The sequence below is a fragment of the Adiantum capillus-veneris genome, chromosome 8 (genome assembly GCF_014529385.1).
Source record: "Adiantum capillus-veneris isolate H3 chromosome 8, ASM1452938v2, whole genome shotgun sequence".
Lineage (NCBI taxonomy): Eukaryota > Viridiplantae > Streptophyta > Polypodiopsida > Polypodiales > Pteridaceae > Adiantum > Adiantum capillus-veneris.
The window spans coordinates 13,423,813-13,438,891 of NC_140938.1; the positions used below are offsets into that span (position 1 = coordinate 13,423,813).

The window sequence follows — 15,079 nt, forward strand, 5'->3', positions numbered from 1 at the left end:
GGAGGCGATATCTAATTCTTGGAGTTCTTTTCCGCGATGAAATTTCTTGATGATGACCAACATAGCTTCATGAACCCTTGGGGAACCTTGCCATGTGGTTCTTGTTGGCTTTGGCTTCACCCGAGCTTCATTTGGTGATTTGTCATTCTGGAAGCGCCCATGATTCCGTTTGCATGCCCCCAATGATTTGTAGTGGTCTACCACCATAGGACTTGGTTGTTGAAGGCCTTGGTAAGCCGCTCGTGAAGTTTGGTGGCAAACGGACGTCTCGCTTGGCTGTGAGAGCCAAGTGACGCTTTGCGTTTTCGATGCTTTTTTTGAAGCTTAGGCCTGCTTTGGGTCGCCTTATGGCCATGTGGCCTGTGTAGCCTTATAGAGCTCGTCGAGAAGCTCCTACCCATGAGTTTTGGTATCATTTGGGCCACTTCTGCCATATTTTTCTCTTTGTGGCCTCTTGTAGGGCTTGAGATGCCAGGGTTTTCTCCGTTGCTTTCTTGCCTCCTTTGGGCATCCAAGATTGGTCTCCTAGGCTAGGGTAAATCCCCTATGGAGTCTTGTTGGTATTGGGTTAGCCGTTAGGTGGCTACCTATGCTCACAGGCCTATACCCTGCAAACCCCGTTGGAGTTCTATGCTAGTCTTGGAGACAAAACATCAAATATACATGAAGAGCATAAGGTGCTGAGTCTACCTCTCATATTTGGTGGCCGCTGGATGCCTGTGCGCGGCGTATCAACTGCTGGAAGTCCTGTGCGCTCTAGGTGGCTAGAGCTCTCTCTCACAAGTGAAATAGTAGAAATGAGCTCTAAGTGGAGTGAAAAAATCTTATAATGGGGGTCCCCGAATCATTTTTCATGAAATTTGACATGTGCTCCTAACTTTTTGTGAAACGACTCAAAAAGTTCCCCATTTGGACTCCGTTTGCCCAGTTTTTGAGAATTTTGACGATTTGGTCAAAATCTGGCCACAATACGCCTCCCGCTTCATTCTCATAATTGTACCCACACTATACCCTGGGTTGTCTTATAGTCATTGATCATCCCCATATTTTTTGTTTTTCATTACGTTCGCCTTTCACCTGCTTTTTGTGTTTTTGAAGTTTTTTTGCCAATAATTAGTAAAATTAAAAGGAAAATAGAAAAGTTAACCAAGAAAAGCCCCAAAAATCAAAATAAATCAAAAACTTCACCCCGACATACTATGTACACTCACATGTAATTTTTATGGCTGGATTTCTCCGTTTTACCAATATTTTGCCCGAAAAATGGCTATTTGTACATATATACACACACCTATAGGCCTCAATTTGGCATTTGGCCTCATATATCTGTAGATCAATGCTGTATAAGGACATATGTACTTAGGTTAGTCCAAAAAATTTCACAATCAAACATAAACCCCTAAAAAATAGCCAAAACATGACCTTTTTGCTGCTTTTTACGGTCATCGGGTTTGCATTGAGAATGCCTCCCCCTCTCCTAATCGGAGTCCTCCCCGACGACAAGGTATTGCCTCGAGGTATGTGCACTGCATGGGTTAAAATCGTGCTAATGCGCGGCCTTGTAACGTGGCCCTACCTGATGCATACTCAGTCAATGCATGGTAAAATTAATGCGGTGCGAGAAGAGGGAATAAGCAAGATGCTTATTGGCATTCGACATCGAGGTTTCCTATTTGTTCCTAGTTTGGTCGGCATATTTTCTTTGCAATTAAAAGTTGTAATTCTGTCGCTTGTTGTTTGATCGTCTTCTTTGCGAAAGTGGCTTGGTTTGTTCCTACTGTAGATATGACCGTTGTGGTCTCCGTGGATGGGAGTGTCGTGTCCAATGTGGCCATAATATTTTTCTCTTTTGATTGCCATTTGTAGCTTTGATTTGGAGGCGTTTGTAGGTTTATGGCCTCTTTTTTGGTGGTTATTACTATTTTTTTGATCGGCACCCACATAGATCGGTTTGCCGATGTTGGATTTAGTAATTGTCTGGCTACTAGTGTTGCTTATACTGAAGGGAGTTCCTGTAGCATTGCTTTAAGGATCCAAATGCGTGTCTCATGTAGTTGGCGACTGAGCATGTTTTTTGGTATCCATATTTGCTTTATGACCGTGTTCGGTGTTTGTTTAACATTGTTTTTCGGAGGTCGTCTGCTATTGCATTGTGGTTTGTAGGCGCATTCACTTCCATCCTTCCGTACCCATACCTATTGTTTGCGTATTGTTGACCTTGATCTATTCATTTTCGCATGTGGTGTCTCATTTTTTTATTGAATACGGTGGGCGGTTTCCTGGTTATCCTTCATAGGTATCTTTTGCTGGTTAAGTGGCACCCATCTTTTTTACTCTTTATCCAATGATTGTGGCACCATTATCTGGTTCTTCCGGGTTGTCTGAGAAAATGCTACCACCTGGTGTTGTAGTGCTTGTTGAATTTTTATCGTATTCGAACTCCAATCTATCTGCGCATTATACTCTTTCTGCCATGGTTGTCCCAACAACATTGGATGTAGTGTGCTCGCATCCTCAACCACATAAAACTTGTGGGGATAAACATCTTGATGTATTTGTACATGCAATATCGTCCAGCCCAACATGCTTAATGAATGTGATGTACTGCTTTCCAACGCTTGTTGAGTAGGATGGAGTTGTTCTTCAAGCTTGAGTTGTTTATATAATTTGCAAGAAATCAGATTTACTTGGGCTCCTGAATCAATCAATGCCGTCGAGTCAACTTGGTTTCTACCCACTTTGACTGCAATTATTGGATCCACTCTGTCTTCATTAAAATTTGTTAATCGAATAGCATTTATTCGCAACGATGATCCAATTTGTTGTTGTTGTCGTAGAAGCCTTCTTTTTGCAATGCGTTCTTTTGCTTCTGCTTGTGCTTCTTCTCTTACCCTCTGTTTCTCCTTTGTCCGTTGTTTTTCATGATGCATTTGTTGAAGCATATCCTGTGTTAGTGGTAAATGATACTTTTTTAACCGACACCCACTAATCCAATTTGGCATTTCTTCACCTTCCAATGTCGCAAGTTTGACGGCTCCGCTTTGTGATAAGTCACTAATCACAAAGGGTCCCATCCCTCGCTTTTTAAGTTTTTTGGCATGTTGCTTCAATGTGAGTTCCCCACCCCGTTATCTCAAACAACAGCTCCTATCTAACACTACCTAAGACGGACGATCCAGGCCAACCATACGCTCCCTAGACTCCTCCTAAGACCTAGAGAGTCCACCACCCTCTGATCCTATCCAAATGTAAAATAAGACTCTGGCAAGCCAGAGAATCCCTATCCTCAAGGACTAGTCTCGGTCACCTACCTAGGGTTTTCGTCCCCGGCAGCGGCGCCAATGCTGGCGGATACGCCGTGATGGACGTCAGCACAATGAGAAATCACCTAACAAGAATTGTCAGCTAAGGATGAAGCTCAACCCGCAGGCGCGTGGAAGCAAGCATAGGGTGTCAACTTACACTCGACCGACTATTGACTACTTCCTATAGAGGTCTCTACCCAATGTCTAAGTTACAACCTACTATTGTGCATAGGAGGAGATTTCCTACAACGCTTCCATGATCCAAATACCCATTAGACGTTCTTTAAACGCTACAAAACTTGAGGGATATCCTATTAACACCAATAGGGCACTCTCCCTAAGGTCCGTGACCCAAAACCCTACCCATAAACACCCAATGCAGAATCATGTAGGATGTTTGAAAGGTTTTTGCAGGTCGACATTTTTGAAAACTAAGGTGCCTAATGTGTAGCTCTACTCAATACGAATGCGTGGATATGCTGAAATGCAAAAACAGACACTGTTTGCTTACCGAATCCCTAGAAATAGCTCATAGGTCAATCTCGCGACGCCGGGCCATACACACGCAGTGTGGGTATTGGCGCGTAGCTCTCTCCGGGGGCAACACGTTGCACTTCTCCGTACTCGATTCCGACCACCAGTGTGTGCGTAGCGTCAAGATAAGCTCTCACTCTCTCGTACACAGAATATGCTTCTCACAGACACTTCATAGAATGAACAAAAGGGTGCCTTCATTAAGGTTAGAATTTGGTATATATACCTTCCAAATACAAAACCTCATGTTCCAAAGTGAAATCCTACTTAGTCTAATGGCAAAAATAATATACAAAATTGGAAACTTCTGCAAGCCCCAAGTATTTACAAGTGAAATTACGGGTTTTCTTAATCAGGGAGTGACTACATAGGATTTCCTTCTTTTATCATTTCGTCAGTCTTCAATTGAGTGTGGCCGCCCGTCTTCAGCTAACGTGCCTTTATAAACTCCCTTCTCTTTAGCTTTGTTGGAGTTGCCCTTAGGAGACTTTTGGACACTGTCCTTCCCCTTAGGCTCATTGGAACCCTTCTTCTCCGTGGGCTTAGAATTTCTTTTAGCCCCCATTTGGAAATTGATTCGAGAAGCCACCATAGTATGGTGTATAACCGTCAATATGGTGCGTGGCCTTTGGGAGTTGACATACTCTGCCATTTCTTCAGTTTAAGCCTGCAAAAAATTGTTGCTTTTGCTCTTCAAAATCCAACTTTTTGAAGACAGTGGCTTTGAGTTGTAGGTCCCAAAACTTGTCTACATATTTGTGAATGGATTCGTAAGGAGAGAGCTTTAAGCTTCACCATTTGGTGAGTACTTTGTCTTTGGCATGAGTGGACAAAAACTGCTTCATAATGGAAGCTCTTAAAGCTTTCCATGTTTGTGGAGCTTCACCGTTGGCCCATAGGCTAGACCATCATTGCCTGGCAGACTTTTGAAAGTGCATAGCTACATGGCATAGCTTAGAGGACTCCGTGAAGCCCTCATCTCCAAACACCGCAACGAATTGTTGGATAAAGGCCAAGACTTTGTCCGTAGCACCAAAAGTTCCATCATAGGTAAGGAAAGAGATGCTCTTCCCTCCCTCTTTGAACTTCTTGAGCTTGGATGACCTCTTCCACGTGGCATAGGATTTCCTATGGCCTCTTCTTTTTGATGGTTCAAAGGTTGCACCATCACTTTCTTTAGGAGATGATGAATTTGAGGAAGATGGAGAAGAGGGTGACCTCTTTCTTGCCTTTTTCTTGCCTTGATCTTGTTGTCTTCACCATCACTTTCATAAGAGGAAGAGGATGAAGAAGATGGAGAAGAGGATGTCCTCTTTCTCGTCTTTTTCTTCTCTTGCTTTTTGTCATCCCTCTTTGAAGTATGGTGTGGAGAAGTATGCGATGGTCTTCTTCGTTTTGGAGGCGATGGAGAGCGTTTAGCCCGCCATCTTCGTGGAGCCATCTCCGCCGAGGTGGCGGGAGACTCACTTCTTTCTCGTTCCTTTGGTGGAGGCTCTTGAGTTCTCCTTTGAGAAGGAGATGCGTCATCAAGGAGAAAATTTCTGAGCCCTTCATAGGGATCCTCTTCTTCTTCCCGAATCAGAGAGAGACCTCTTTTGGAAGTCTTGCAAGGAGGCTTCCTAAGTGCTCTCTCGTCATGGTGGGGATCTTGGAGAATCCCATGAGTACGAAGCTGCCGTTGCACTTCACTTTGGAGGGATGGATTGCCCATGTCTTGTTGAAGCCTAGAAACAAGATAGTTAACAAGCATCGGGGCATCATTAGAAGCTTTCTCATTAGCAAAATCAAAGTTATCAACATTAATTTCACTCTCTGCACTATTGTCAGCCATTCTAACAACTTTTAGGTGTAAACTTTTTAGGTGTAAACTTTTTAGGTGTACTTTGGCACTTCAAGCCCTAGTTGCTACTCCTCTTTACCCCTTTAGAAAAAGCACTCAAGCCACTGTACCCGTGGCTTGAATACCATTAATTTCAAGGAATAGAAGAGAGGGTCGTTCAACACCAAAACAACACCAGCTCCTGTCAAGCTTCTAATAGCTCAATAGTGGTTAAGCCGTAGGCAAGCCCCGTAGGACTCCACTATTAAGACCATAGCTCTCGACGGTGATGTCCCATTAACTGCACAAAGGCAGGCACACTACAAGGTTGAAAAATCCCTATTCTACTTACTCACATGCAATTAATAGTACCAACCATTTATAGCTAGCTTGAGGACCTCCCTTCTTGAGCAAGAAAAGAGAAACCTTGTGCTCTGATACCAATGTAACCTTTAATGGTCTAGTAACTTGTGTGTAGCGGAAAATAGCATGAACATAGTGAGAATTTTATTAGAATAGCTTCCTAATGAGAATAACAAGACTGCTTGGGTGGAGAGAGCAACAAAAAGCATAACACCTAGTTAGATAGCATGAACAATACTTCAAAAGAGAGAGAAATTAAGCAATTGACAACAGTTGAGGACCGGATTTGCATGGAGCTGGTCCCCCCTCCAAAAGGCTTTGTATTATGGTTTCTCCCATCAAGAGAGACATTTTACAATACAATCCTTTGTGTTCCTTCAATACTAGCTAGTGCAATGAAGATGGAAACTTCATGCACTAAGCAAAACACTTATCAAACACAACGTCAATTCCCTCACAGTCTCAGACCCAAGACCTCACACACCTTCGAAGATGGTGAGAGCTAGAGAGGTATGAGAGTAGATTGAGAGGAAGAAGGAGTATTCTTACGAGAAAGATGTACATCTCCTCACATAATCACTCATATTAGCATAGCTTAGCTTAGTAATTAGCATGGTAGAGGAGATGAGCATGCATTGAAGCTTGGCTCTTGGTTGGATTTGCATCACAAAGCCAAATGTTGTTGGTGTAGGCATCCGTTCTCACAAGCTTGGAGTAGGTGGTAAGCTTTCCATTAAAGCTTGAGAAGGAGAGAGAGTCTTCTTTTCTTCACACATGAGATTGTGTGTGTGATAATTCCTTGCAAAAATCAGCCCCCCCCCCCCCCCCCCCCCCCCCCCCCCTCTCTCTCTCTCTTGGTCAACCCCCCTTGCTACAGCCCTATTGGACCTCCCCAGGCCTAGCCAATGGAAATTAAGCAGCATAAGTGATAGCCTTATGACATGTGTCCCCCTTTCCCCTTTTGTGAGAGCTTTAGGTAATTAATAAATGCAACCAAACTCTCATTGGACCCCTTTGCCTCTTGGCCAATAGGAATCAGGCAAGCCATTGGGTTGCTGAATGCTCATTGGTCCCCTTGGGAGACTGGCCAATAGTCTTCTAGAGAGTTTAATTCTTATTGGTTCTTTTATTAAGTGTTTTTAAATTAATTAAACTATATTTACTCTAGCCTAATTCTCATTGGTCCACCTCCATGGCCATCCAATAGGATTTGAGTACACCTTGTGGGCATCTGGCATAGGGAGCTGACATGTGTCCCTCTTTCCTCTTGGGTACAAATGAAGCTTGTGAGTGTGTGTGGGTGTTTCTCTCTCATCCCCTACTTCTTGGGCTTGCCCCCTCCTATGTAGGGCTTGACAAATACTTTTTGGGACACACTCAAAGCATCCAATTCCCCTAATGTTTGACCTTTGGACACAACCTTTGAATTTTGGAATCTTAGCATTTTGGAATTCTTAATGGGCTGAACCTTAGGGTCTTTTGAGCCCATTGTTGCACATAGCTCTTTTGCAGATGGCCCCCCCTTTGGATCCCTATTTTCCCTCCTTTGTATCCCTACTGTGGCTGGTCTGCTAGCTTAACCAATATTCTAGCTTTTTCTCCTTGACACTTCCCCATATTAAATGATCAGTTTAACATGAGAAAATCATTTAGGAGAATTAGATATTGATTATTATGACACAATATATCCATGTACACACATATATCTACCTGTAGTGGCACTATCACCACACACCATAAATATGTAGGCAATGAAGTTCACTGCAACAATTGAGAGCACTCATAAGTGGTCCCAAATGGCACAACGGAGCCGAAGGCATACCCAAGCAAGCAACAAGCCAACAACACCAAAAGTGAAACAACCAGGTGTGTCATAACCACTTTGCATTAGCATCGAGCATTGTTTTTGGAGACCTAAAGACTTATAATTATACTTTTACTCTACATGTCCCCATCATAATATGTTTTTTGTAATTTTAAAACCCAAATGCATTGTGGATACCTCTCTTTCTAGCCAAGGTGGCAACCCATTTGCTAGAGGGTATCTAGCTACATCACCATCTCCAAGAAAAACAAAACAATCATCTTCTTGGCGGGGTTCAAGCCATGTACCATGAACCATTGCAATCACCATCACATCCACTATGTTCAATTATAGTCACCCACCATGCACCCCATGTTGGATGGCCTTTCTCTTGAGTCATTGAAATCCTACTAATTGACACAAATCCCAAGAGGCCTCTTTCAAAACACATATATAGAGGGGAGGAGGCCTCTTTCAAAACACACAACACCACCAAGAGGAAAATCCAATAACCATCACATCCACTATATTCAATTATAGGCACCCACCATGCACCACATGTTGGACGGCCTTTCTCTTGAGTTGTTGCAATGCTACTACTCACACAAATCCCAAGAGAATTCACCTCACACCCCCTCACTCCCTATCAAGCCACAAGCTTGCACTGAGCACATTAGATCCACCACATGCCACAAAGTTCACTAGCACCATTGGCAATCTTTTGTTGATCAACACTAGCTTGTAGGTTCTACGTGGTGTCGTGCATTATTCGATAAACTCACTCAGATTTGATAGCAATGAAACATCCGTTCGTATGTGCAATCAACATCAATAGATGGGAAATGTCAAAGTTTCTCTCCCTTGTATATCTAACCAATTGTATACGTGCATGCTGATGGCTTGTGATTAACATTTGTAGTGGGATGTTTGGCATGATTGTTAAGTATCTATCTCTCGCTAACACACTCTCTCTTCCTTTCTCTCACTTTTATCCTTTAGCATGGGGGTCATATCACCCTACTTATGTGGATAGAGTGTAGTTCATTCTTGGTTGTGTTTGATGAATGCGAGAGCAAGCATTCTAGTGCCATTTTGATTGTGTGTTATGTGTTGATCCTTATATTGTATCCTAGCTGCACTCTCAATTAGTTGGCGTCCCGTATCTTTTGTACTCCATCATGAGGCCCACCTGCATTGCCTTGGTGTAGAGCTTGTCAAGCCTGATTTTCACCCCTTAACTACCTTCGTTTGGTCGATGTCGCTGATGAGAACCCTCCTACCTAGCCAAACCTTGTCTAAGCCTTAATTTGATGTGATTTATCCTATTTGTTTCAAAAATCCTTGTAGTTGAGTCTATGTAATTTTGATCCAGAAGCTATACATTATATTATTTTATAATGAGCCCAAAGACATGTGAGCCAGCTGTTGGCCATTTGAAAAGCCCTAGGTATAAAGCCCAATAGATTTAGTTTGAAAACAATATCTTGAGAGTTTGAAGTGCTTGGTGTATGTACGAATGTGAGAGGCTACTTAGCCATGACTTGTAGTCTATTTTTCTCTTGATCCAGTAATCAAAATTCGATTCTAACACTTGTATTTTGTTCCTTGTTCTCTTGCTCTTTCAATTAAGTATAAGCATTTCAAGTTTGTTGTGGTGGTTCACGACTATGTGCCGTGAGTCTTATTTGCATATTTGGGTGCTAAAATCGTTGTTTTTTTACATTTTGACCATAGGAGGGTGCTATTAGACCTAAAAGAAACATTTTTATGTTGTTTTGTTGCAGTTTTCATGACTTGGTGCATGATGATTGTGATTTTGGTACCTTGTAGGATGGCAACTAGGCTTTGTAGGCTTGTGCCCTTGGACCTAACATAGATTCTCTTAAAGTTTTGTGATGATCGAAGTACATTTAGTTGACAAAATAACATGATGACCTAGAGTGGTGAGATAGGATATAGATAGATTTTCTGATCAATTTAAGAGTGATGGTTAGCTTGTCATGTTTATTTTTTTACTTTCTAGGTTCACTTCTTGAGGTTGTTACCCTCAAAGAGACTCTGTGCCCCATCGAGCCACTTCCCTAAGTATTGACATATTATGTTAGTCCTAGATAGTGACGGGAGCAAAGCGATACCCAAACCCCGACGGTATCTAAAACGCCGGGGGTTGATGGTACGCCTTGAGCCGGTCACGGTAAAGCAAACAGGGGGCACCACCTAGCTTTGAGCGGCTAGGACGCAGACCACGGTGATGTGAACACCGCAAACTCACACACATACAAAGAGAGAGAGAGAGAGAGAGAGAGAGAGAGAGAGAGAGAAAGAGAGAGAGATTGACAAATGATGAAAACCCTTGGGGGTGTGAGGGAGAATATTTCCGTAGTATTTACAATGACCTTCCTTCCGGCGAGGTGGCACACCGTGGTGATAGAGAGGTAGGGAGAAGAGATGGTAAACCTACTTGGTGCGTTCTCTAAAGAAGACTCGATGATTGTGAAACTTGCTACCAAGAACGTGTATGTGTGTGTGCATCGACCATTGGAGTCGAGAGGTGGACGTAGCTCCCTTCACATGGTGCAATTCCCAAAAAAACAAACCATCACACAAGTCCCCTCCCCGTAATGCCAATAGTGTCAATTCCTTTACTAAAACTCTACCAAGTGCTGACCTCTCATGGACTGCCCCCCCCCCGATAGTAACCTCTCAGTGCCCTTTTATAGGTGCTTGGCTACTTAGATAAGAGTAATCCCGTTTGATTAGGGTAAGCTAATTGGGGAGACAAAGCAAGGTGGTGGGCCCAGTGTGGTTGACCCTTGCTTTGTCTTGGGAGTTATTATAAATGAAAACCTCTAGGTGGGCCTTTTTGACCATCACCTAGAGAGAGGGAAATTACAAATTAGGAATTTACAAGGCTTGGGTGAAAACTGAAAAAATGATGATGATAACCTACGGTTTACTAAAAATGGTGTCGTGGTTGTGTGATACCGGCGAATGGTGGCTTGCCGGTGCGTCAGTGTGGCACGAACGTCTTTTCGAGGTCGGTCTGGGCATGCCTTCGGTGCCTTTGTTCTTTTTGTTGTCGGTGTCACATGATTCGAGTTCCTCCTTCTTTTTCATTGTTGTCGTAGTTGTAGAATTCTTTCGTTTTTTTTTTTTGGTATTTTATGTGTGGTGCGTATATGCATGTGTGTGTATGTATGGGTATGTGAGTGTATTTGTATATGTATGTGTGTGTGCAAGCATGCGTGGGAACGGGGGGTAATATTATGTATATATAAATATATATATTTAATTTTTTTTTTGTTTTTTCTATTTGGCGACGTAGAGGCGGGGGTGTGTGTGGTGTGTGTGTGTGTGAATGAGTGTGTGTGTGTGTGTTTGTGTGAGAGCGCCCGTGAGGGCTTGTGTGTGTGTGTGTGATAGAGAGAGAGAGTGTGTGTCATCTGCTTATGGTGCATGTACAGGCTTAGAACGAAAGAGAGAGAGAGATATGGGGTCGGCCGATGCTGTGTGCAGAGCGCGAGAGGCAGGGGGAGATGGGGTGAGGTGGTGGAGACGAGGTGAGGTGGTGAGGGAGGGAGAGGGTGAGGCGAGCTGGTGTGTGTGTGTGTGGATAAGGGAGAGAGCGCGAGTGGATGGGTGGCTGCCTGCAGACGAGTGCGAGGAGAGAGGGAGAGGGTGTGGTGTGTGTGGTGTCAAGCGCCTGCGAGGGCCGAGGTTAGGGTGCGAGTGTGAGATGGGAGAGGCGGGGCCGCCTGCTCTGCCGAAATTCGAGGGGGGGGGGGGGGGGCGGCATAGTCAACGGGAGAGGGGAAGTATGAGAGAGAGAGTTTTTTTTTTATTAAAAAAAAAGAGAAAGGTCTAGTGGTGGTTCCCACCAAGGAAAAAGAGGGAGAGATAGGGGATGTGAGATTGTGAGGGGGGGGGGGGGGTTTGGGAGTTTAGAGAATAGAGAGAGAGAGAGAGAGAGAGAGAGAGAGAGAGAGAGAGAGAGAGAGAGAGAGAGACCTTTTTTTAAAAGGTCGGCGTGACCACTCCTAAGAGAGAGTGAGAGAGAGCTAGAGTTAGGGCTAGGTGAAGATGGGGGGGGGGGGGGGGGGGGGGGGGAGATGGTCCGCCAGGGTTGGGGAAGAAACAGAGGGGGGGGGGGGGGGGGATATAATGTAGAGGCCCGTCGACGGGGGTGTGGACAAGTAGAGAGAGAGAGGGGGAGAATCTTTGAAAGAGAGAGAGAGAGAGAGTATCTGTGGCGGTCCACCTGGGCTGGGGTGTCGACAGAGGCTTAGGTGTCTCATGTGCCCACCAGGCCGCGTGATGCAGCGGTGGAGCAAGAGAGAGAGGGAATATTTGGCAGAGCTGAGTAGTAGGAGAGAGAGCTCGTCTTTTGGTGATAATGGAGGGGTGTGGCCAAACTGGCGGTGTCCCGCTAGTGGTTAACCTTAGAGGGGGGGGAGTGTATGGTAAAGAGCTTTTTTTTTGTTTGTTTCTTTTTTCTTCTTGGTAATAAGCCTTCTTTTCCTTAGGGGTGGTTCTCACGGTCACGGTTTCGAAAACCGACCATCATTAGCCCTCCCATCTGGCTAGAGGCATTCATGCTTCTAGCCCATCCTCCGCATTTCTAGTTGTGGAGTTAGAGGGTTCTTCCTCTTCTGGAATGTCTGGCATGAACTCTGTATCAAACCTAAGAAAATACCTTTTCAGCGTCCATCCATTTACTCTAGTCTTGTGAATTCTCCCATCTGATTCCATCAACTTATAGCTGCCGTTGTCATAGCGCCTTTTGACAATGAATGGTCCTTCCCATTTGGGTTGAAATTTCTTGTCCTTCCTGGTGTCAAATCTGTTGTCGTATCTCAATACTAACATACCTTTTTCCATGCCCTTTTCTTTAAGTCCTTGATTGAAGATGAGTCGACATTGTTTTGCTTGCGCTGCATAGTGATTGATTGCTTTTTCCCTATCTAGTTGGAGTCTCTCCAGATCTAGGATGTGGTTTCGGAGATTTACAATTGGGCGCTGTATTTGGCTAGCCAAGACTCCTAAGCTGGCTATCTGTACCTCAATGGGTAGAATTTCCTCTTTCCCATAAACTAGATGGAAAGGGTTGAAACCTAATGATGTTTGGAACGTCGTTCAGTAGGCCCAAAGAGCTGCCATGAGATGTTTATCCCCATTAGGAAAATGTGGACTCTCCTTGGGTCATATAGGATTAAGGTTAATTAGGCTCCAGCCAATAGGAAGAGAGCAATGTATATAAGTCTAGAACCTAAGAAAGTAGAGAGAATAATAGGGTTGTCCACTCATTTATTGCTTTGTATCCTAGAGGGAGGTGGATGGGTAAAAGAGAGAGGGGGAAAAAAGGGGGGAGGGGGGGGGGGGGGGAATGGTGGATCCACAGATACGTTTTTGCAAAAACCCTAAAATTTCAAAATTTTCAAAAAAAATAAATCAAAATATTCCATCCAAAACTCCCCCCAAACCTACCCTATGATAAAAAAGTCATTTTCTCACTCTAAAACCTTTTTCCCAAGACTCCCTTCCTCCATAGCCCCTTTCCATAACACAAAGCTCTCACTCTCTCTCTAAACTCTTACACCTTCCTCCTTCTTCAAGCTCTCCATTGCAACTTTAAGCTCCCACTCTCTCTCTAAACTCTGTCTCCCTCCTCCTTCCTCAAGCTCTCCATTGCAACTTTAAACTCCCACTCTCTCTCTAAACTCTGTCTCCCTCCTCCTTCCTCAACCTCTCCATTGCAACTTTAAGCTCCCACCCTCTCTCTAAACTCTGTCTCCCTCCTCCTTCCCCAAGCTCTCCATTGCAATTTCAAGCTCCCACTTAAGCATACATGGCAAACAATGGTCAAAATAGATGCCCCAAATCCATCATTCAAAGTATGGTTCTCCATAACTCGAAGAATGAGGAGCCGCAATGGGAACCTCAGGTTTTTCAAGAAGGTGCGTGGGTCTACATGCAACCTTCCGCAATCGGTCCCCATCGTGTTCGTGAAAGAACAAACGTTGATCTCCATTGGAAGGGAAAACTAATAGGCTTCAAGCAAGTAAGAGACAAGGGTACGGTGGCAATCGTTCAACATGTCTTCATGTTTGGACACATACGTCTACGAGGGATCACCAACCCAAGGGATTTTCCTTGTAATTGTATGTCCCTTGCACTTCAATGGTTTTGGTGGTAACAAAAAATTGGACTTTTTACATCTCACGGACTTTTTTGTTTCTATGTAGATGTTTTCCCTTCTAGCCTTGTGGAGGAGCAACCACTCTCGTGCCTTTCAGGCACATTTACGGCCATGCATGCAAGTCTTGGGGATATGCTCTTCTCCAACACAACTTCATCAAACCTTGCACGACAAAGGGTGTTCTTCTACACCCACAAGTACATTGTACCTAAAGATGAGGAAGGCTACGGAGAGCTACAACCTTTGGAGGCTACAACCTTGCGTAGCATGGAGTGGCCAAAATCAGATGCATTCATTGTAATGTCTTTGAAAACCAAGATTGTCGCTGATGTGAGAGCATCATTAAAATTTGGAAAAGCCTCGCATTCCGTTGGGCTTGGATGGTGTTGTCCTGCTCATGTCTTCGCTAGCATATTCGGATCTTTGCCTTTCCATCATACAAATACTATGTATGTTTGCAAAGATCTACATTACGATACATTGGAAGCCATCCTTGGCGAGAAGTGGGGGTACCTTGAAGGACTTCACAACGGAGATCGCTTTCGGTGTCAGGTTGGAAGTTTCAGCATTGCTATTCGTTTCATCAAGGTGTGCTCCACCCTTTATGTACGGTACTTCTATGAAAGATGGATGTGCAAGCTTGGTGAATGGATTCCATTGCAATCCACCGATGCTACAATTGAGGTATTTGATATTGCAATCAAATTGTCGAGTGGTGCTGTTGAGACCGTCCAAGTGAACAAGCATTGGACATTGGCCAATGTGCGGGAGCACTTAGTGATAATGGGTTTAGAGCATGGAGAAGATACAAAATTTAGCATCGAATGACGTAAGGTGAATGATTTTTCTCTCTTAATTATGTTATCTTTATGTTCTTTGGATTATTCCCTGCTCTAAGGTGGGTATGGTATTTCTTTCTTTTTTTGCTAGATTGGTAGCCGCATGGAGAGCACGATTCAAATTGAAAAGGTGTGGATGAAGGAAGAGAATCTGATTTTATCATTAGAGTAGTTATGTTTTGTACTTAAATTTCTTATAATATCACAATTGTAAGTTCA

The 15,079-nt window shown here is 43.8% G+C and overlaps 1 protein-coding gene across 1 annotated transcript; it reads left to right on the forward strand.

The window, feature by feature from the left end:
- The first annotated feature begins 1,417 nt into the window (after positions 1-1,417).
- On the forward strand, positions 1,418-14,849 carry LOC147451693 (uncharacterized). Its single transcript, XM_086519162.1, has 2 exons — positions 1,418-1,517; positions 14,068-14,849. Exons 1-2 carry the CDS (start codon positions 1,418-1,420, stop codon positions 14,847-14,849), a joined length of 882 nt encoding a protein of 293 aa, XP_086375288.1.
- Positions 14,850-15,079: the final 230 nt, after the last annotated feature.

Excerpts from the sequence above, each read along its gene's own strand:
- LOC147451693 (XM_086519162.1), top strand. The coding sequence starts at position 1,418 with ATGACCTTTTTGCTGCTTTTTACGGTCATCGGGTTTGCATTGAGAATG. Across the intron at positions 1,518-14,067 it reads CGACAAGGTATTGCCTCGAG|ATGTTTTCCCTTCTAGCCTT; the intron begins GTATGTGCACTG and ends GTTTCTATGTAG.